At 30.6% G+C, this 23,750-nt stretch overlaps 3 protein-coding genes across 3 annotated transcripts; all 3 read left to right on the forward strand.

Annotated features, from left to right (window-relative positions):
• Positions 1-5,613: 5,613 nt before the first annotated feature.
• On the forward strand, positions 5,614-9,655 carry LOC112422891 (uncharacterized protein Mb2253c). Its single transcript, XM_024786670.2, has 6 exons — positions 5,614-5,723; positions 7,381-7,473; positions 7,563-7,706; positions 8,250-8,357; positions 9,035-9,086; positions 9,356-9,655. The coding sequence occupies exons 1-6, from the start codon at positions 5,706-5,708 to the stop codon at positions 9,385-9,387; spliced, it is 447 nt and encodes a 148-aa protein (XP_024642438.1). The 5' UTR covers positions 5,614-5,705; the 3' UTR covers positions 9,388-9,655.
• Positions 9,656-12,931: 3,276 nt separating this feature from the next.
• Positions 12,932-15,662, forward strand: LOC112422662 (uncharacterized protein Mb2253c-like). Its single transcript, XM_024785988.2, has 6 exons — positions 12,932-13,013; positions 13,922-14,014; positions 14,109-14,252; positions 14,478-14,585; positions 15,123-15,174; positions 15,443-15,662. The coding sequence occupies exons 1-6, from the start codon at positions 12,996-12,998 to the stop codon at positions 15,472-15,474; spliced, it is 447 nt and encodes a 148-aa protein (XP_024641756.1). The 5' UTR covers positions 12,932-12,995; the 3' UTR covers positions 15,475-15,662.
• A 6,492-nt stretch (positions 15,663-22,154) lies between these two features.
• LOC120580954 (uncharacterized protein Mb2253c-like) lies at positions 22,155-23,167 on the forward strand. Its single transcript, XM_039835309.1, has 5 exons — positions 22,155-22,178; positions 22,459-22,551; positions 22,646-22,789; positions 22,877-22,984; positions 23,111-23,167. The coding sequence occupies exons 1-5, from the start codon at positions 22,155-22,157 to the stop codon at positions 23,165-23,167; spliced, it is 426 nt and encodes a 141-aa protein (XP_039691243.1).
• The last annotated feature ends 583 nt before the right edge of the window (positions 23,168-23,750 follow it).

Here is a 23,750-nt window from a genome sequence, read left to right on the forward strand (position 1 = left end):
TAGCTCGACTTAAATTACGTAGAGACATTTTGAAATTTTCAGTTGGAAGCGAGCAAAAAGTGTTTGGTAAATAGTATAATTCTTTATTTTTTTTTTCTTTCTTTGAGGTGGGGATACATTTTTATTCAGGTTATTTTAGTAAAGAGACTAAAAAATAAATATTGTGAAAATTGGGGAAGAAAATGTGGAGACAAAATTAATAGTCCCGTTTAGATTGAGCTCATGAAAAATAACTTATGCAAATAAATAAGTTTTTATATTAATTTATAAGTTCTAACTAATGAAAATTGTAACTTTATAAATTGTTTTTTTTCTTCATAAATTACCTTAACAAACTTATGAATAATAAATAAAAGCTTATTTATTTATATAAGTTGTTTTGCATAAGCTCAATCCAAACGAATCCTTAATAAAGAAGATTTTGCTATTATAGAAGTGAGACTCAATTGAAAGCTACACAAACATTAGAGCACGAATTGGTGCAAGAGTAAAAAGAAGCTGAAAACCGGAGAAAGATCACAATGCAAGGAAACCAAGTAAGTAACTCATCTTATTCGTAAATGGTGATACGTGTTTAGCATAAAGTCATGGTGTCTTGTTGAGATACATAATAAAGGTTTGGTTGAAGAGGGTAGACTCTTATTATAAAGTACAAGCATTCTTTGGATCAAACGTATTTCGGTGTCGGATACATGTTGTGTCCGACACTGATATATATAATTTTACTGAATTACGTGATTTTCTCAAATTATTAGTGGTTTTGGTGTATTAGTATCCATTTCGTGTCTGGTATTTATGTCCGCATCCCTAAAAGCAAAACTCATACAATATTGTGGTTCCAATTATGATCGAAAAATGTGTCGAAAAATAAGATTATTAGAAGGAACCTATAAAAAAAAGTTAAGGACTTTCTTAAAATCTTTAGATCAAATAATAAAAAAAGTTTGATATCCAATTTTTCGTACACACTTGCTATTGATTTGTTTTTAAGAAGTTTGTTGTGTTGAGTTGTAGTAGTAAATCTGTAACAAACATTTTACTATAGAATCTTCTACCTCCATTTCTTAATTTACAAGTCTCCTTTTTTTTTGGTACAAGTCTCTCTTCTAAATGAAAAATTGAAGCAAAGATATTAATTTTTTTTCACTTGAAAATTTGGTAATTGAAAAAAATTATTGTCTATAATTTTTTTTTATAGATACACGAAATGATAATAGTCATGAAAAAATCCACACGCACAAAAGGAGGATACAAAGTTTGAACTCCGATCACTAAGTTCGGTTTAATAAGTTACATTTTTGACTCTTGAGCTATTAAAATTCAATTTAATTTTTTGTTATGAAAGCCCAATCAGTTATTTCTAATTCTAAAATAAATAAAATAATAAGATTTATTTTTGCAATAATTTTTTATTTTTATTTGTTTACATTTGTCTTCTCATATACCTAATTGGACCGGAGAAATCTGGATAAAGGATACAACACCCTTCACAAGGGCCAAAGTGGCCTCAAGTGCCCTTCACAGGAGGCAAAGTGGCGTTAGGTGCCCTCTATATAGGCATCGCCTATGGAACCTTCTAGAAGTAGCTAGAAGCCTCGATGCTTATCTCAGCCCAAGTAACTTAATGCCTAGGCTGACGGAGAAACAGACCCAGCTATGCTATGAATACTAACCTTAAGAGCATTCTCAAAGCATGACCTAAAGAGATTAACCCTAATTTGATAGATTGTTCTCACTCCAAGTATAGTAACTAACTTATTATACAAAATTATTATACCTAAATTGTAAACTTGTATAAAGTTTTGACAATCATATGTTATGTTAACTCCAAAATTTTAAATCTTATTTGCAGAGTTCTTGTATCCTTCAATTTGATGGTGCGTCAAGTGGAAATCCTGGATCAGCTGGTGCAAGAGCTATATTGTTTGTTGAAAATGGAAGTCTGGTATCAAGTTTATACAACAATTCAATTAATTATATACTATATTAGTATTATTTATTTATTTATAAAATGTAGCTAACTCTTATGTTTCTTTTCTTCATAGCTATATCAATTCCGAGAAGGACTGGGCTATCAAACAAATAATGTTGCTGAGTATCGCGCTTTGATCTTAGGATTGAATTAAGCAATCCAGAGAGGATATAGAAACATCAATGTGCAAGGAGACTCAGAACTTGTTATCAATCAGGTTTGTTCTATTATAAAGTATGCAGTAGTATATTATAATGTGCAAGGTCTTACCTTTTGCATTTGAATGTTGATAAAAAAGAAAACATATATAATTCAATGTTCCCAGAATGTTGCATGGTTTTGAAACAGCTTCAGGGTTCCATGGAAATCAACAACCCACATTTAAAGAGCTTATGTGAAGAGGCTTTGCAGCTCATCAATTGCTTTCACTCGTTCAGCATCCAACACATTCCTAGGGTATTTATTTAGTGATTTCGTGTGTGTGATACTTACATGCAAAAATCACCAACACCATTTAACAAAAAATTTCTTTATGTTTAAGGAATTTAACATTGAGGCTGATGCTCAAGCAAATCGGGCTATCAATCTCCGAGGTTAGACCTCCGGACCTTTCTAATTTTCCTATATATTTCAGTTGTTAGATATTTTGAAGAAATACTGTGAACAATTTGTTTGGCTTTCCCTCAGAATTTATTTTTATATTGGTATTTATGATGGAGGAACATAAAATTTAATGGATCTTCATATTTTTTTAGATGGTCAAGTTGAAGAAGATCGATCATATGTATTACTGATCAGCTGACAACATGCCACTTCAAAACTATTGGCAACTACGTTCATGCCACAACTATTGTAGATGTGTTTTACATGTGTGTGACATTGTTGCATGTCAAAGGTCAAATGTTGTTTACAATTTCATCAATTTGTACGTGCCACGACTTGTAGATAAATTTGAACATGCCATTTAAAAAATAATGTTGTGAATTGTGATGTTGGATGCTATGTTTTTTTTATGTGCATGTGCTATATGTTTATGTGCATGATTTTCAAGGATACTTGTTAAAATTTTCTTTTTAGAATTTAGTCACATGTTTTATCTACTAATTCTTTTCATTTATATTGTATGCTTTATCGGGGTGCTAATCTAATTGGGATGTCGTTGGTTCTCCTTGATGCCTGTCCTTTCTCCTGCTTTACCTATTTTTTTTTATTTTTAATATTTTTATCCAACTAAGTATTTCTCTTGACCTAAGGGAATTTCTCTTTGAGGTATTCTTCTACCAAATAAACAATACTTGGACACACATGAAGAGATTTATACCAAAAATAATCATTTTTTTTTATCATTTTCTTTATGTATGTACACAAACACTATTTATTTGATCATATGAAAGGTATAGTACATGTTGTTGAGTTAGTTATCACTTATGAAGATTATTAAAAAATAATAATTGAAGGGAACATTAAGGATTAAAATATTTGTTTTCAATATTTTATTTTATTTTGACAAAATTAATATTTAAAATCCTGTTTTAGTCTTTGTTTTATAAATCAAATCATATTTTTGATACTATAAACAGCCAACCAGATAATTTGTCACAATTATCAAACATCTAAATACAGTAGCATGACTCAATTGAAAGATACACAAATATTAGAGCAAGAGTAGAAAAAGTGAAAACCAGAGAAAGAAAGGTCGCGATGCAAAGAAACCAGGTAAGTGAGTCATCTTTTGCAACTAGGTTAAAAATTATCAATATATAAAAATATATGCATCAATACCCTTTTTCATGAAACTCGCTTAAAAATGTATCATGCGACCGCTTAATGTTAAGTTGGTAAGTTTAAATTTATGGCTCTTAAAACTATGATTCATATATGTATTATTCAATCATGATTTGAAACGAAATTCATCAATTACTTGATTTATAATATTATTTATTGATAAAATATTTATTTGTAAAATTTGGTTTGAATTCGAACACATGAAGAAAATGAGTGTATTTAATCATACTTAGTGTAAAAAAAACTTTTTAGATCTATCACCTCAATATTGAACAATCACTTAAACACGTTTTAATGGAGTTGGATAAAAAAGGGTAACAATGTAAACATCTTACGACTATAAGAACCAAGTCATTATATAAAAACGCTTAAAAACTAACTTGTTAGAGTCATCTAACTTAAGGGAATTTGAAGGTTTTTGGCCTATTTGTTTGAAGGAAACACCACGCTAAAACATGTGGCTTGATTTTGGTGCTATCTCTTTGCAAGAGGCTCGTGAGAAAGTAGCTTCAAGCATACAAAACACAACTTTAGGTATAGAAGAAATTCCGACCCTCTAAAAACACTCCATTCCCTTTCATTTAAACTCTCAAACAAAGTCTTAATGTATAGAAATTTGAAAATAATCTTTGATCGTGCAATTCGTTAATCAAAATAGTCACATACAATAAAATAGTCCCTCAATATTGACATTAACTCTTTTCTTATATGACAACAAGTAAATAATCATATGGACTACATGACAATAAATAAGTATATTGAGAATCTAATATGATAATATTAACATGGCGTATGAAATTATTTTGAGTGCACAATCAAAAACTATTTACCCAACCATTATTACTACCATACTCAATACAGTTAAATTTGATGGTTAAATAAATTTTCCGTACCTAAAATATTACGATTTTCCCAAAATTTTCTTTTTCTTTTTTGTCAAGTAGCATAGTGGTTGAAGCTCACACATTTTAAATGTAGAGAAATTAGATGTCCAACGTTCGAACTCCGACCTCTGCATATTATTATGCATTGTCTATACCAACTGAACTAAACTCACGGAGATTATTTTTAGTCCTTAATGAACATAATTTTTACATGTCTTTGATTTTTATTGAACATAAACTTAACACAATCGGATTAAACATAATTGATTGATATAACTTGTACACATCTTGAACATAAAACAATCATAATATTGACATTAATATGAACAAAAACAAAGGTGGAGCCTTTCATGGGCTGGGGTGGGCCACAACCCGCCTGAAAAAATTAAAAAATTAACAATTATATGTATATTATGCGAGATTTTAAACAATTTTACGACGTTTTTTGCCTTCGGCACATCCAAATCTTTGTAAAGTGGTGTAGTGGCTGACCTAAAAAATAAAAAACTATAGATCAATTTTGTGAGATTTTAAAGAATTTTTCAACGGTTTTAGATTTCGGTGGTTCCACAAATATTATACATGATTTTTGTCGTGTCTATAGTTGATTGGTTAACAAAGGTTTACAACCTTCTAATTTGTGGAGGGTTTCAAACATCCCTTATTATCTTTGAACTAAAACTTATTTCAATTAACATTTATACTGTAAAAAAAAAATTCATAATAGCTTTTCTTCGGGCTCCGCCACCAAAAAAAACATCATACAAAAACTTCACGATTTTATTATGGATGACCAATTTTGTGAATTAAAATAGGGAACTTTTTTGTTTATTTAATTTAAAATAAGAAATTGAAGCAAATATTAATTTCTTTTATTAGCAACTGAAGCAAATAAATATTTTGTTGTGTTTTAAAAATATTTAAAATAATTTTATCAAAAAAGTAAAATAATTTAAAATGAGGTTTGAGAGTTTGTTATAATAAGAAACCGATGAGCGTGACTCTACACAGAAACACATTAGAGTAGAAGAAGAATCGGAGTTGAAAACCAGAGAGAGAAAATCATGAGCCGTGGAAACCAGGTTCGGTTCCGTTCCGTTCCGTTCATCTTCTTCTCCTTTTCACTATTTTTATCTCTCTAAATACAATGCATGTACGATCATTCATTTTTAGCATTTTCGTTATCTTAATGCAATCATCAATCGGTTCTGTGTTTTCTTCGGTATCGGAATTCGGTTCATTCTCCGGCGATGGTTCTGCGTGTGGTTGTTTGGCTTCTTATGGAAGCTTCTTTTTATTTTCTTTTTCTATTTTCATTTGTTAATTTTTTTTTGTCTTCTAGTGTAATTATTTTATTATTTAATTAAATCTTTTTTGTAACAAACCATAAGATACTAGTAAGACTCTGTTTGGTAAAAAAAAAATAGTGAATAATTGATAAACTAGCTTATGTTAGTTGATATGCTAATTTATAATTGATAGCAGATCAACTAATTGATTGAATTTATGTTTGGTAAAATTAGCTGTTGAATTAACTTATAAATATGAAATAACATAGAATTGATATATTTAATGAATATATATATTTTTTCAATTAAGATTTCAAGGGTAAAATTGAGATGAATAATGATAAACTATAAACAATTTGAATCCGCTTATTGAAAACCGCTACAAGCTAGTATAAATAAGTTATAAACTCATGATAACACGACTCTTACCAAAGAAAGCGTTTTTTAGTCAAATGAATTTATAAGACTTAAGCTATGAGCTGAAAAACATGTCTTACCAAACAGATACTAAATTATCATATTCGTCTTTGACTTTATATGTCCTCTTAAATAGCTCTTCAGATTATGAATATTTCAAAAAATGTATTTGCATTTGTCAAATTTTACGCATATTAGTCATATTAATCCTTTTGACAACTTGCTAGGAACTAATTGATAGTAAGTGGTTAAGTATAGGTTTGGTTCCATTTCTATAGGTGTCAAAATTGATGCTAAAAGTGTTGAATTGATTATGACATATTTTTTTGCTTTCGATTAAAATTGATTTTGAAGTTAAGATTTGTATCTTTAGATTTTAAAATTTATTTTTACACTCAAGTTTATAGTTATACTCATTTTTATGTGAATGCATGCGAACACAATTTGCTTTATCAACTCACTTTAGTTGCAATCAATTTATGTCACTCCAGAACCAAACATATTCTAAATATAAGAATCAAATTGATAATTCGATGTAAAAATATAAGGATTTGATTGGTATTAAATGGTTAAATATAGCAACCAACTTGACAGTTTATTAGAGTCAAAGACCGTTTTAAAATACTCATAATCTCAGGGACCTATTTGAGAGCGTCCTACAAAGTTAGTAACTAATTTGGTGGTTTACTATAAAATTTAGGTGTTAAGAAATTATGGTTTGCACAAAGTTTCCATGGTAATAAAAAGTTAGTAAACGAAATTACTTCCGAAAAGCATAACAAAATTAAAAATGTTGTCTCAAAATGAATTTAAAAAAATACTACTCAGGTAATAAATTTGTTTATAGATACTAGTAATTGTGATGATGGCTTTTTTGATTCTAATTTAGTTCATTATTGTTACTTAGATGTTAATTTGTTTCTTATCTCTGTTACTTAGATACACACAACTATACATTGTTTCTTATCATGCTTGTTTTTGTATAAAGTTTTGACAATCATGTTAACTCTAAACTGTTATACCTTATTTGCAGCGTTTTTGTAACCTTATGTTTGATGGTGCATCAAGTGGGAATCCGGGACCAGCTGGTGCAGGAGCTGTACTATATGATGAAGATTGGTGTCTGGTATTAAATTTTTGCAACAATTCAATTGGGTATTATATTGTTGATTTATAAAATATTGTAGCCAACTCCTGTGTTTCTTTTCTTTACAGCTCTATCGATTCCGTGAAGGACTGGGCTATCAAACAAATAACGCTGCTGAGTATCGTGCTTTAATTTTGGGACTTAATCAAGCAATCTATAAAGGATATAGGAACATCAGTGTGCATGGAGACTCCTTGCTTGTTGTCAATCAGGTTTGTTCAAATCTCTAACCTTTTGCTTTACATGTCAATGTTTCATTACATAAATTGCATTTGAATGTTTATAAAAAGAAAACATAATCCAATTGTTCACAAAATATTACATGGTTATTTGAAAATTCTAAGTAATTAGTAATTACTGTGGTTTTATCCATTACCAACAATCTGATGAACATGTCCCCTAAACAACAATCTGATGAACATGTCCCCCTTCCAAAAAAATAAAGGCTCCTTTGGATTCATTTAATTAATATATTCTTCCTAATTGGTTAGATATTGTTAATATTTACTCATTGTTACTTTCCATTTTTTATACATTTGTTGGGATTGGTTTGCTCTGGCTGGGAGACAGTAATTTTCGGTTTTCGGATTGGTGTGTTTGCCCTTTGGGTTGTCTTGACAACTGTTGATGTGTCCGAGCTTATGATTTGTTTATGGGTTGGAGTACTCCTGGTACTCAGTTGAAGTAAAATTATCTTTGATTATCAAAAAAATATTGTACATTTTTTGTATCACTTGTTATTGGTTTTGCAACAGTTTCTGGGTATATGGAAAATCAACAACCCGCGTTTAAGGAACTTATGCGATGAGGCTTTGGAGCTAGCAGATAACTTTCACTCACTCCAGATTCAACACATTCCTAGGGTATTTATTTAGTTATTGGTCTATAATGTTTAAGTTGCCCTCTCTAAACTTAGTACTGCTTTGTGGAGTTGAAAATTATTACTTTGGTATTTGTGAATCATTTTGATCTCTTCTGATTTTTAATTCTAATGCATATCTATATAAGAAGTCATGTGATCCTAGCTAGTTATACTCTGAATTTAGATATACTAGTTCCACTTTGAATAAAAAACAGCATCCAGCTAGTTATATATTATGTTCAATCTATGTACACAGTTCCTAATATTTGCTCCTGTATATCAAAGATCACTAGCAGTAGCACCAACATCATTAGGCACCTTATTATTATGAATATTTACATGCAAAGATCACTAGCGTCATATCATTATGTTCCTAATTTTATGAATATTTACATGTAGTTATGTCTAGCCATCTTTTTTATTTTATTTAGATTGCATCTCTCCTCCCTCTTTTTATTGGGTATTTGCTTTGTGGAAAACTCAAATAAACAAAAGTTGGAGGTTGGAAAAACTTACAGTGGTTCGACTCTTGAATCGACACTCGGCATCCTATCTATGTTGTTCATGATCACTTGCATTAGGCTCCTAATTATATGAATATTTTTAGATTACAACTCCTTGTATTTTTTTCTCGCTGTTAACAAATAGTAACACTTTTTTTTTATTTAAATATTTAAGGAATGTAACACTGAAGCTGATGCTCAAGCAAACCGGGCCATTTATCTCCGAGGTTAGACTTCAAAACTATTCTCAGTTTTCTATATGTTTCAATTGTTTAGTTTTTGGATTTTGTAATTATTGAGAATCACATTGACTTAATGCCAAAACTGCCTTGAAACCTTGGTTTGTGTTTGGTTTTCTATTTCATTGGAAATATTTTCTTAATAAGATTTTGAAAGAAATATTGTGAACAATCTGTTTTGCTTGCCTCAAATTTCATTTTCGTATCTGTATTTGATAGTGGAACATAAAATTTAATGGATCTTTATATTTTTGTAGATGGTCAAGTTGAAGAAGATCGATATATCTGATCATCAAATAGCATGCCACTGTCAAAATCTATAGGCAAACTATGTTACATTTTTGCCTAAAACAATTTACCATATTTGGTGTTTGACATGTGACACTGAATATCAAAGGTCAAATGTTGTTTACAATTTTGTTATTTTGAACATGCCATGACTTGTAGATGCCCGCCATTTGCTTAGGGAATTAAAAAAACTGAGTTATGTTTGGATTGTTATATTTTTATGCTATTCTACTTTTACTGCTGTTATCTCACAGCATTGTTTCTACTAAGCATTGGTTAGCATAATGTCACGAGTCACGACATGTTTTTTAGGTGAAGTCACGACGTCTTGTTTAGACACAATATATGTTCGCACTTTTACCGGTGGAGGGTTTGGTCTAATAGAAAAGGCTAGGCTCTTATAACAAAGTGAATTGAGGTTTGAATCTTGGTTGGAATAAGTGTTCGCAATTACTCTCTTGCCGATCTCTACATAGGATTAGTGGAGGGAACCTATGTCAAAATAGAAAAGTTGTTATTTTTAAATGATTTTGATTTTATCAAATTTGAAATATCCCCAAAGAGGAACTTGTATCTTGATACTACGAAAGAAATGATTTCAGTTTTTGTGAACAAGTATTTGGATCTATTTTTGTATGACATCAAATCAAGTTTATTAGACCATCCAAAATGAGAGGGTCTTGCTCTATAAGACTTGATATCTAATAGGTACTCCTATTATAAACAAAAAGAAAAGAAAATCCATTACAGATTGTGGCTTTGTTAAGCACCCTCTCCAGGGGGACTCACTTTTCAAATTTATTAAACATATTTCTTTCTTTAAAATAACATCTGAAATATTTTGAAAAGTTTAATTGCATTTTGATCCTTAATTTCATTTCATTCGCGAAAATTGTATCCTTATTTTAAAATGAACATTTTGGTCCTTTACTATCATGTTTTTGAAATTTTGGTCAAAATCATTTTTCTGGGGCCAAAAATCATAATTTTAGGGATAAAAATACTAATTGTGTAAGTTGGTTTGTATGAGCCTGTATAACTTAGTATTTAGAAAAATCCTTGCAGTATTTATACCTAGTCCTATATATCTTGCTTTCACCTTATGGTTAACTTAATGTGTATGTTTTGAAAGGATTCTTCAGACCTTAATTTGAATGAAATTTTATACACATTCTTTCAGTAAAATGGTTTTTATAATATGTTTTCAATTATCATACACTACGTTTCGTTAAAGAGTCTAGCAACCAAACTCATATATTAAATGTTTGAGAAGTGGATAATTGTGAGTTTGAACTTGCACATTAGCATATTAAATGTCATCGCAAATTTTTATCATTTGAGAAGAATTACATCAAGAATAACACTACGCACTAAGAATCATATAACATTATATTAATGCAAGTTAATTTGGTAATATACTCACATCATATTAAATAGTTTATTTAACTTTAATGAAAATTTGCATGATCAACCACGTTAATCTTCTCAAGTAGGACACATATTCAACAACACCAAGTTTCAAAACAAATAATAGTACATGACATAGGATTTACAGTATACTCATTATTACCTGCCATACTCACCAGAGTTTAATGCCACTCGAGTTATTACCATAGTTACTTTTTACAGCTGTAGTAACAAATCATTTACTCTACAATCTTCTACCTCCATGAAAATATTAAGAGAATTGCTATTGACACATTGCATAAGGCTGATGCACACGAGTAAAATACGTTTTTGCTCCTTCGGCAGTTAACTGCCGATGAATTTGAAACCGGTTGCAGTTAACTGCCGAGGAAAACCTCGGTAGTTATCTGCAGAGGAAAACAATTATGCAGACAGTGGGTTATGCATAATTCTAATGCATTTTCAAGCAATTTTTCGGCCAGTTTTTATCTGTAATTAAAACAGAGCATTTCCAAAGGCAATATAAATCATACAACATTGAAACTCGATCATAACCAAGAAAAATACAATATCTTTTACAGTTGTCCATAATTAAATCAAACCGACATTTGGTTCAAATTACATAAACGTTTGAAATTCATCAAAACGTTACAAAGTGTCCATAATTAAACAACTCATTACACATCATTAAATTAAATCCTACTTACATTCAACGCAATTGCATATGGAACGAACATACATATATAATATATTATCTTCCACCATATTTCGAAACATAAATCCGACGTCGCCATCGTCGCGAATAAGCCAAGACATATAACTTGCCGTTTTCCATGCGTATTCGTCTATATCTTCTCCTAGGTCTATGCATGACATTTGACCAAATAAAGTGACGTGTATATTGATTTTCACCAAGATGCTCAAAATAAGTTTTAAGTTGTGCCTTCAAATCATCAAGATAGTCCGTCGGTGTTATCATAACCTTAATTGTCTTTTTAAAAGCGGAGTACCTAACATGACCTTCAATTTTTGCAACCTCGGACATGTTTTACTTGACAAAAGCTTTAAGAAAAGAATCATAGATTAGAACAAAATTAAATGAACATTGGATTGATCAAGCTTGACGGAACATTGGATTGATCTTTGTGTAACAATTGTAAATTCCGCCTTATTTGATTGACGACGTGCCCACTCAAGCAATTCTTCTCTATCTTTCGATTTAACGTCGTATGAAAAAAACCTAGCTGTGTCAACCTCGTGGGCTTGAAGTGGGAGGACACCAGAGCCAACATATTTTGAAGCTTCAACATGGACGGAAGCTCCATCAATGTTTGGTTTCGCTTCAACCTTAGGCGGTTTGACATCTCCGAAAAATTCGACAAAATTTGGTTTTGTCTCTCCCGGAACATCTTCCGCGTTCTCTACCATTGCTATAATTAAACAACATATAAATATGAATTAACAACTAACTAATGGATCAATATCAATGTCATAATGAATTAAAAAAAAAAACAAAAGAAAATAATTTTTTTTTGGAAAAAATGATAGTAGCTGGCATTTTTTCGTTGTGAAAATTTTTCACCAAGTATTCCTCGATACCTTACTACCGAGGTTTTTTTCGGCAATACACTACCGATGTTTTCCTCGACAGTTAACTGCCGAGGTTTCCCATGACAGAGTTCTACGTAACTGACGTAGATACCCATAACAAAACCAAAAAATGAACGGACTAAAATGCTCAATACCTGTTTTTTGACGTCAAAAGTGTGTTGATACCTCCTATGCTTGATGCTTGAATGATTTTGGATCAAGATTTGATGAAAAAAATTGGATTTGGGGATTGAATGGAGGTGGTATTGAAGTTGATGATGAAAATAGTATGTAGGGGGAGCAGGTAGCTGTTTCATCCGATAGTTAACTGCAGCCGATTTCAAATTCCTCGACAGTTAACTGCCGAGGGGACAAAAACGTAAATTACTCGTGTGCCTCAGCTTATACAATGTGCCAACAACAATTCTCAAATATTGATTTCATTTATACTAGACTAGAATACAATATATACTCTGGTTCATAAATTATTTGAAATCCGGTTTCAGAATTTGTTATAACAAACCGATCAGTTTTGTACTATATAGAAGTGTGACTCTACACAACAAACATTAGGCCAAAAGAATTGGAGTTGAAAAATCAGAGAGAGAGATCATGAGCCGTGGAAACCAGGTGAGAGTAATTCATCCTCTTCTCCTTCATATTTTTAGTGTGTGTTCTAGGTCTTCAAGATTTTTTTTTTTTAAATAAGGTCTTCGAGATTATGAATATTTCACGAAAGTTCTGTCAAATTTTATACATATTAATCAATACCTGTATGCTAGAAACTAAATTCATGGTAAGTAGTTAAATAGAAAGACTGAATCAATAGTAAGTTGTTGAAATATAGGGACTTAAGTTATCTTAAGTGGTTTATGAGAGTATGTTAGGGTCTAAATTGTAGTAAGTGGTTAATATAAGAACCAAATTGATAGTAACTTGTTAAAATATTAATAGAGTCATACACATTTTGAACCTATTTGAGAGCCCTTACAAAGTGTGAGAGATTAATTTGGTAGTTTACTTTATAATTATTGTGGCAAGGTAAACTTTCATTCTTCCTAATACTAAAATGTAGGTATTAAGAAAATTATAGTTTACACAAAATTTCCATGGTAATAAAAAGTTAGCAAGATTTTCTCAAACACATAAAGTCACTAAGGTGAATTACTTCCAAAAAGCATATCAAAATAAAAAAATGTTGTCTCAGAATGAATTTAAAAAATGTTACTCGTTATTTGCTCATTCGAATCTCGGACACCCTACTTATTTACCTTATAAGGTGAATTCTAGCCACTAGTGTCACTTCAAGATATTAATTAGTGTCTTATATCTGCTGATTTAGTTTAATAGATACTTATAAAATTGCATGACCAATGATGTATAAAAAGTTCTACATGGTATATAAATTTGCTAAATATCATGCTTGCTGTTTTAGTATTTTTTAACATTTATGGAAATCTTCTGCAAATTGAAATCCTGTTGAAAGTTTTGACAATCATATGAAATATTAACTCTAAAGTTTTATACCTTATTTGTAGCGTTCTTGTATCCTCGAGTTTGATGGTGCATCGATTGGAAATCCTGGACCAGCTGGTGCAGGAGCTATTCTGTATGCGGAAGATGGGAGACCGGTATCAAATTTATTCAACAGTTCAATTGGTTTTAATTTTATATTTTTGATTTATAAAATATTGTAGCTGACCGATATGTTTCTTTTCTTCGCAGCTCTATCGATTCCGTGAAGGACTGGGCTATCAAACAAATAACGTTGCTGAGTACCGCGCTTTGATATTGGGACTGAAACAAGCTATCAATAAAGGATTTAAGAACATCAGTGTGCAAGGAGACTCCAACCTTGTTATCAATCAGGTTTGTGTTCTATTATATTAAACATATTTTTTTAGTCTCTCGCCTTTTGCATAAACTCCATTTGAATGTTGATAGAAAGAAAGTATAATCGAACTGTTCACAGAAAATTACATAGTTATTTGAAAATTCTAAGTAATTATATGGTTTCTGCATTAACAAGAAAATAAGGAACTTGTGAAATGAAATTTACAATTTTCTTATCATATGTTATTGGTTTTGCAACAGTTTCTGGGTTCATGGAAAATCAACAACCAGTATTTATGGAACTTGTGCAATGAGGCTTTGCAGCTGAAGGAAAGCTTTCACTCATTCAGCATCCAACACATTCCTAGGGTATTCATCATCTCTACAATTGCTATTTCTTTGTGGATTTGCAAACAATTGCTTTAGTATTTGAGAATCATTTTGATATTTTTGTTCTCATTTTAATAATTTGAAGTTAGATATATACTGGTTCCACCTTGAATAAAAAAATCAGCATCCTAACTAGTTATATATTTTGTTCAATCTATGTACAGATTTCCTTATACTTTGTTCATGTAAAAAAATCAGCATCATTCTTATATGAATATTTACATGCAAAGATCACTTGCACCATATCATCATGTTCTTATTTATATGAATATTTACATTCTGTGGAAAACTCAAATAAATCGAAGTTCGAGGTTGAAAACATTTACGGTGGTTCAACTCTTGAAATGGCGCTCGGCATCCTAGCTACATTGTTCATGCTCACTTGTACCAGTTGCATTAGGCTCTTAATTATATGAACATTTCCATTCAGATCTGACCAATTTTTTTTAGATTACAACTCCTTATATTTTTGTCTTGCCCTTAATAATTACAAACATGTTTTTTTTAATGTTTAAGGAATTTAACACTGGAGCTGATGCTCAAGCAAACCGGGCTATCAATCTTCGAGGTTAGACTTTTCTTAGTTTCCTATATGTTTCAAATGTTTGATTTCCTAATTACTGAGAATTGCAATGACTTGCAACTAAAACTACTTTGAAACCGAAAAGCATCTTTGCTTTGTGTTTGGTTTTCTATTTCAATTGATATATTTTCATTTAGATGGCGTTTTGAAAGAAATAATGCGAACAATTAGTTTAGCATGCATCAAATTTTAATTTCATATCTGTATTTGGTAGGATAATATAAAATTTAATGGATTTTTAAATTTTTTGTAGAGGGTCAAGTTGAAGAAGATGCGTATTGTTGATCATATGACAGTGCCGTTGTCAAAAACTAATGGCAAACTATGTTACATTTCTGCCAAAAACAATTTAGCATATTGGGTGTTTTGCATATGACAATGCATGTCAAAGGTCAATTGTTGTTTACAATTTTGTAATTTGAACATGCCATGACTTTGTAAATGTAAATGCCCACCATTTGCTTAGGAAGTTAAAAATCAAATACTGCTATGAAGTTTGGATTGTTATATTTTTATGTGCTTGTTTGTGAATCTTTATTTTCTGCTAATCTACTTTTATTTTAAAACTCTTTGCTACTTGATCAATGATCACCATGACTGAAGAAGGTGTTTGATGATTTTGACCCTAAAAATGAGCTTCTTTTATACATAACGTTCTTCCTAATAATTTGACTTGAAATCTTAAACTTTAGGGTAACTCTAGAACATGCCCAAAAAAAAAGGATTAGGAAATTTGATTTTGCAATATTTTTACCTTGGAGTGCTTGCTTCATGTCATGTTCATTCATATTGTGTATATGGACTCAAATGTGAAAGTGTTTCCTTTGTAACACGTTTCAATTTTGTTTTGATAATTATAGAAGTTTTTCAAATCATTACTTATTACTTTTTTTTTACTTGTTACTTAATGTGTAAATTATTTTTGTTTGGAAAACATTTTTAAAAATATTGTGACTTTTCATGTTCGAACGAAAAATATAGTTCGGTCAATGAATGATTATGAAGCTAGTTCCTAGCATTGGATGATGAGGCCAATGAAAGTAGCCAAGACAACTTTAGGTAAATTGTACGTTCACAACTGCAATCAAACTGGCGATATTTAATCCGAAACTAATTATGTAATATGAGTCGGACATTACTCATAAAAAATCACATCAAACCCATTTTCACACCAAGTGTTGCTAAAGCATCTGCACACTTGTTTACCTTAGGATATGTGTGATATACTTTCGCTTCCCAATCCATTTCTAACCATCGAATAATTCGCTACACTAACCTATACCAAAAACCTTGCATCCCGCTTTAGTAATTATCGGGTTAACTCTTACACTACAATCCATATGAAGTTGAACTGCCTTTGACCACAAGACCAAGCCAACTCCAAGCAAATGTTTCACCCACTTAAACTACATTACAAATATTTAGCATCAAAATATGTGGACGCTAATTAGAGAATTAAATCAAAAATATCAGCGTCTACCTGACCTGATGCTAAATTGTGTAAAAAATGGATTGGAAAAATGCATTTGCATCAGAATTAGTGGACGCTAAATTGCAATTTTATTACACTTAATGTGAAGTAACTGGTTTCACTAATTATGTTTCCTTTAGTTGCATTTTAAGCATTGAACAAACCATACGCTTGTCCCTTTGATGTGTACTACACATGAAAGCCTTTTGAGGCGAGAAATGATATTTGTACAACCAATTTGTGACAACTTTTGTACTACTTTCTCTCTCATACTCACATGATGGTCTTATCCTCTCTCTTCTTTTTTCTCTATCCATTGTTTTTGACCAATAAGAAGAGAGAGAAACAAGGTTGTCACTAAAGTTGTCATGGAATGAATGTACAAATATCATTGCTCTTTTGAGGCAAATTGATTAAGTTTTGTATTTTGATACTTGTTATCTTTAAATTTATTTTCATACTAATTATGGATATTTTGCAGCAGTGAGTTATTGTTGGTCTTGGATCCACATATTCACGAAAATGTGGTGTGTACAGTTCATAATCTTTAGTCCCCTCTCAATCCATATCCATATATGTAATTTGAGATACATACACACGTAACATCTGTGCATGCACATGCAGTTTAACATTTTGAATATCACACATATGTCGCAAGTCAAATAAGCAGGTTGAAAAGATCCATTTTTACTGCCATATAGTACTCAGAGTTAATTACCATTGTTACTTTTTGCAGCTGTGGTAAAAAAATCATTTAAAATTCAGTTTCAGAATTTGTTATAGCAAACCAATTAGTTATGTACTATATAGTAGTGTGAATCTACACAGCAACATTAGTGCAAAAGAATTGAAGTTGAAAACCTTAGAGAGTGAGAGAGAAATCATGAGCCTTGGAAACCAGAGAGAGGTGATTCATCTTCTTCTTATATCTTCTTTGTATTTTTATTTGTTTATTTTGTCTTCTAATTAATTAATTCATTAATTAGTTAATTTTTTGTTACTAACTATAACAAATATAATAGGAAAAGAGAGAAATAAAAAATTAGGAGAGTGTAGAGTACTCTCGAATATGTCTATGAGATTATGAATATTTTTTCTGACACCGGTACCAATGAATTTTACTCATATTTGTCGTCTTGATTGTATGCTAGGGACTAAATTGATAATATGTATTTTAGGTCAACGGATACTTATATAATTGTAATTATGACCAACCCTGTATAATATTAGTTGCATGTATAGTTAGTGTTAGTGACTGTCCAAGCTCCATATCATGCTTGATTTTTTTTGTTACTCTTCTATCAAAATTTAAAACTTGTATAAAGTTTTGACAATCATAGGTTAACTTCAAAGTGCTATATCTTATTTGCAGGGTTTGTGTATCGTTCGGTTTGGTGGTGTATCGAGTGGAAATCCTGGACCAGCTGGGGCAGGAGTTGTTATGTTTGCGGAAGATGGGCGGAAGGTATCAACTATATGCAACAATTCAATTGGTTTTTATTTTATATTGGTGATTTATAAAATATAGTAGCTGACTGTTATGTTTCTTTTCTTCACAGCTCTATCGATTCCGTGAAGGACTGGGCGATCAGACAGATAGTTCTGCTGAGTATCGCGCTTTAATTTTGGGACTAAAGCAAGCAATCTATAAAAGATTTAGAAACATCATTGTGCAAGGAGACACCATACGTGTTATCAACCAGGTTTGTGTTCTATTATGGTTTTTGCATTAACAAGAAAATGAAATTTACAATTTTCTTATAATATGTTATTGGTTTTGCAACAGTTTTTGGGTTCATGGAAAATCATGAACCCTAATTTATTGAGCTTGTGTGATGATGCTTTGCAGCTAAGGGAATGTTTTAACTCATTCAACATCCAACTCATTCCTACGGTATTTATTTAGAAATTTGGTCTATAAAAGAAGTCATGTGATCCTAGTTAACTTTATAATTTGAAATTAGATATACACAATCTAAATGTTCCACCTTGAATTAAAAATCAGCATCCTACATCACTTATTATATGAATACTTTAATAACATGCAAAGATTACGTGCATTATATCATCATGCTATTTTTATGAATATTTACATGCAAGTATAACTAGCTTATTATCTTTTTGTTTTTATTTTAGATTACAACTCCCTCTTTTAATTATATGGTATTTGCTTTGTGGAAAATCAAATAAACCAAAGTTGGAGGTTGAAAACATTTACAGTGGTCCATGCTACATTGTTCATGCTCACTCTGACAATTTTTGTTGGCTAAACTGCACTTTTTGCCTCGTAAATTTTAAAATGTTGCGATTTTAGCTCCCTATTTATAAAAATGGCAATTTTGGCCATTTTCGTCTCAAAATTGCTGAGAAGACGCTACATGTCCTAAAACAGGGGTCATAATCCCAACTTTTTTAGAAGATATCATATTTCCCTTATGTTAGGGTGTCAAAATAGCATATTTCCCTAAACATGAAGGGTCACTTTTGCCATTTTTTAATAGGGGGTCAAAATCGCAACATTTTAAAATTTAGGGAGCGAAAAATGCAATTTAGCCTTTTTTTTTTTTTTTTTTAGATTATAACTCTGTTTTGTCTCGCCATTAACATTTACTAACTTTTTTTTTTTAATGTGTAAGGAATATAACGCTGAAGCTAATGCTCAAGCAAACGTGGCTACCTATCTTCGAGGTTAGACCTTAAGACTTTTCTTAATTTCTATATGTTTCAAATGTTTGATTTCCTAATTACTGAGAATGACAATGACTTGCAACTAAAACTACTTTGAAACCAAAAAACATATTTGGTTTGTGTTTAGTTTCCTAATTACTGAGAATGACAATGACTTGCAACTAAAACATATGTTTAGCATGTGTTAAATTTTAGTTTCATATATGCATTTGGTAGGAAAACATACAATTTAATGGATCTTTATATTTTTGTAGATGGCGAAGTTGAAGAAGATGCATATTGTTGATCACATGACAGCGCCGTTGTCAAAAAACGAATGGCGACTATGTTAGATTTCTACCAAAAACAATTTAGCATGATGGATGTTTTGCATGCGTCACTACATGTCAAAGGTTAAATGTTGTTTACAATATTGTTAATTTGAATATGCCACTATTTGTAGATGCCACCATTTGCTTAGGGATTTAAAAAACAAAATGAAGTTTGGATTGTTATATTCTTATGTGCATGTTTGTGAATATCTATTTTCTGCTATTCTACTTTGGATAATGTTTGATGTAGCGAATTTTGATTCACAACACTCTCACAATGGCTTAAGTGTATAAAACATGTAACCACATACAAGCAATACTTGCTTTGTTTTCCGTGAAAGGCACAACTTAATTGGTTGAAACTTTATTCGCGAAACTTTCGAGATGATATTAGTTGCGAGAAATAGCATTGCTAATCTACTTTCATTTCAAAACTATTTGCTATTTGATTGATGACCACCATGATTGAGGTGTTTTGATGTTTTTGACCCTAAAAATGAGCTTTTTTTATACATAAGTTCTTCCTAATAATTTGACTTGAAGTCATAATTACTTTAGGTAATTTTAGAACATAACCAAAAAAAGGATTAAGAAATTTGATTTCTGGGTGCTTGCTTCATGTCACGTTCATTCATATTGTTGAACATCAAACTCCACTTTGAATCTTTTGGTGAGGTGAGTATTTAACTCAGTTTTCACTTGTGTGACTGTAAAACTAAAGAACGTAAAAATTTTGTGGAGTGAATTAACCAAAGTATCTATGAAAACGCCACTCATTTTTTTACTATGTTAAAGTGCCACTATTTAGTATTTATAACAGTTGTGTAACTTATTTTTAGATTTGGATATCTAATTTTTTTGTTTTCTACTCTTTGGTGATTTTGGGCTTAAAAAGGAGATAGAAGGTAGAAAATATGAAGAAATATGGAGATATCGATGTGAATTTATGAAAGAGTTATGTTATTTGAACATCCATTTACACGATAATTTTTTAGACAACCAAAACATAATAAAGAAAATGAGATATATTAGCACAAAAACCAAAGCAATAGAGAGAAGGTAAAAATATAATGTGAGTATGAGAGAAAAAGTTGTCATAAAATGGTTATTCAAATATCATTTCTCTTTGTAAAATTTGAATCATTTACATAGAGTTAATCACAATTGAAATATCAACTTTAAGAACTTTTTGTTTTTGGATAAGTAGAGAGTCGAAGCCTAAAAAAAAAACTACATCTTAATTAACCGTGGAGTAGTAACTCCGACAAAATCGGCAAATGATAAATATGTAATATGAACCGGACATTGCTCATAAAAATCAAATCCGAACCATCTTCACATTTAGAGCTGATAAAGCATCCACCCACATACTTATTAGTCTCACAATACATACATGTGCCTCACTTTCACTTTCCGAAAATGTGACTCACTTTCACTACTATCGGTATTTAATTTGATCCAAACTAGCATGATGAAATCAATTAATTTCTCTAAACTCTACTGCTGTTACAATTCTTCTAGGAGTTGCATTATCATAATTTTTCACTTTCTCTAAGACACAAATACATTACCTAAAAGTATAAGAAAACGACTTATCATGTTAGAATTTTATTTCTCCACTGCCCCAAATTAATCTTCAGCCACTGCATATACGAACAAGATAATTAAGGTTAGAGTTCTCTCATGTGAGAAAGATCATCTTTAACTGATACGATATTTTGATAATTTTACTAATTTACTAATGACATTTTTTCTGACAAGTAATTTACTAATGACATGAATATCCTTGAATACCGGATTGTGTATTTATTAGCCAATATTACACACAATCTATTCATCTTATCATTTTTCAAAAAAAGATAAAATCCAATTACAAGCGTTTATAAAAATAAAATGAATCAAAATTCAATTTACTAAATTTTTATTCATTTTCATATTTTTTCCATATAAATACAAATTGCAATTTCAGGTGCCAAAAAAATAAATTAAGCATTCAAATTATTTTCTTCCAGATATGAAATTTTAGATTTTATTCATTTACTAAATTGGAATTTCAGATTTTTATTCATTTAGTAAATTATTTTTCGTCCAAAAAAAAATTAAGCAATTTAAGATTTTATTTATTTACTAAATTGCAATTTCAGATTTTTATTCATTTACTAAATTATTTTTCGTCCAAAAAAAATTAAGCAATTTAAGATTTTATTTATTTACTAAATTGCAATTTCAGATTATTATTCATTTACTACATTATTTTTCTTCCAAAAAAAATTAAGCAATTTCAGATTCTATCCATTTTACTGCCATAGTACTCACTGGAGTTAATTACCATAGTTACTTTTTGCAGCTGTGGTAAAAAAAATCATTTAAAATCTGTTTCAGAATTTGTTATAACTAACCAATTAGTTTTGTACTATATAGTAGTGTGACTCTACGCAACAAACACTAGAGCATAAGAATTGAAGTTGAAAACCTTAGAGAGTGAGAGAGAAATCATGAGCCTTGGAAACCATAGAGAGGTGATTCATCTTCTTCTTATTTTTCTTCATATTTTGATTTGTTTATTTTGTGTTCTAATTAATTAACTATAACAAAGATAATAGGTCAAAAGATACTTATATAATTGTAATTATGACCAACTCTCTATATAAAATTAGTTGCATGTATAGTTAGTGTTAGTAACTGTCCAAGCTCCATATCATGCATGATTTTTTTTGTTACTCTTCTATCAAAATTTAAAACTTGTATAAAGTTTTGACAATCATATATTAACTCCAAAGTTCTATATCTTATTTGCAGGGTTTGTGTATCGTTCGGTTTGATGGTGCATCAGGTGGAAATCCTGGACCAGCTGGTGCAGGAGCTGTTCTGTATGCGGAAGATGGGAGACTGGTATCAAATTTATGCAGTAGCTCAATACGTTTTTACTTTATAATGTTGATTTATAAAATATAGTAGTTGACTGTTATGTTTCTTTTCTTCGCAGCTCTTTCGATTTCGTGAAGGACTAGGTTGTCAAAAAAATAGTTCTGCTGAGTATCGCGCTTTAATTTTGGGTCTAAAGCAAGCAATCTATAAAAGATTTAGGAACATCACTGTGCAAGGAGACTCCATACATGTTATCAACCAGGTTTGTGTTCTATTATATATGGTTTCTACATTAACAAGAAAATGAAATTTACAATTTTCTTATAACATGTTATTGGTTTTGCAACAGTTTTTGGGTTCATGGAAAATCAGCAACCCGAATTTATTGAGCTTGTGTGATGATGCTTTGCAGCTAAGGGAATGCTTTCACTCATTCAACATCCAACACATTCCTACGGTATAAAAAATTAGCATCCTAACAAGTTATATATTTTGTTCAATCTATGTCTACACAATTCCTAATAGTTTTTTTTTTGTCTCGCGCGTTAACAATTACTAACATGTTTTTTGTTTAATGTTTAAGGAATATAACACTGAAGTTAATGCTCAAGCAAACCGGGCTATCTATCTTCGTGGTTAGACGTCAAGACTTTTCTTAGTTTCCTATATGTTTCAAATGTTTGATTTCCTTTGAGAATTGCAATGACTTGCAACTAAAACTACCTTGAAACCGAAAAGCAGCTTTGGTTTGTGTTTAGTTTTCTATTTCAATTGATATATTTTCTTTTAGTAACTTTTTGAAGATATATTGTAAACGATTTGTTTAGCATGCGTTAAATTTTAGTTTCATATATGCATTTGGTAGGAAAAAATAAAATTTAATGGATCTTTATATTTTTGTAGATGGTGAAGTTGAAGAAGATGCGTACTGTTGATCATATGGTGGCGCCGTTGTCAAAAACTAATGGCAACTATGTTACATTTCTGCAAAAAACAATTTAGCATATTGGATGTTTTGCTTGTGCCACCATTTGCTTAGGGATTTAAAAAAACAAATATTGCTAGTAAGAAATTTGGATTGTTATAATTTTATGTGCATGTTTGTGAATATCTATTTTCTGCTACTCTACTTTGGAAAATGCTTGATGTAACAAGTTTTGGTTCACGGCACTCTCACGATTGCTATAAAACGTTTAACCACATACAAGCAATACTTGCTATGT

The sequence above is a fragment of the Medicago truncatula genome, chromosome 6 (assembly GCF_003473485.1).
Source record: "Medicago truncatula cultivar Jemalong A17 chromosome 6, MtrunA17r5.0-ANR, whole genome shotgun sequence".
Taxonomy (NCBI): Eukaryota; Viridiplantae; Streptophyta; class Magnoliopsida; order Fabales; family Fabaceae; genus Medicago; species Medicago truncatula.

Coding starts and splice junctions, on each gene's coding strand:
- LOC120580954 (XM_039835309.1), top strand. CDS start 22,155: ATGAGCCTTGGAAACCATAGAGAG. Junction 22,179..22,458: donor GCCTTGGAAACCATAGAGAG/GTGATTCATCTT, acceptor TCTTATTTGCAG/GGTTTGTGTATCGTTCGGTT. Junction 22,552..22,645: donor ATGCGGAAGATGGGAGACTG/GTATCAAATTTA, acceptor TTTTCTTCGCAG/CTCTTTCGATTTCGTGAAGG.
- LOC112422891 (XM_024786670.2), top strand. Junction 7,474..7,562: donor ATGATGAAGATTGGTGTCTG/GTATTAAATTTT, acceptor TTTTCTTTACAG/CTCTATCGATTCCGTGAAGG. Junction 8,358..9,034: donor AGATTCAACACATTCCTAGG/GTATTTATTTAG, acceptor TAAATATTTAAG/GAATGTAACACTGAAGCTGA.
- LOC112422662 (XM_024785988.2), top strand. Junction 14,586..15,122: donor GCATCCAACACATTCCTAGG/GTATTCATCATC, acceptor TTAATGTTTAAG/GAATTTAACACTGGAGCTGA. Junction 15,175..15,442: donor CCGGGCTATCAATCTTCGAG/GTTAGACTTTTC, acceptor AATTTTTTGTAG/AGGGTCAAGTTGAAGAAGAT.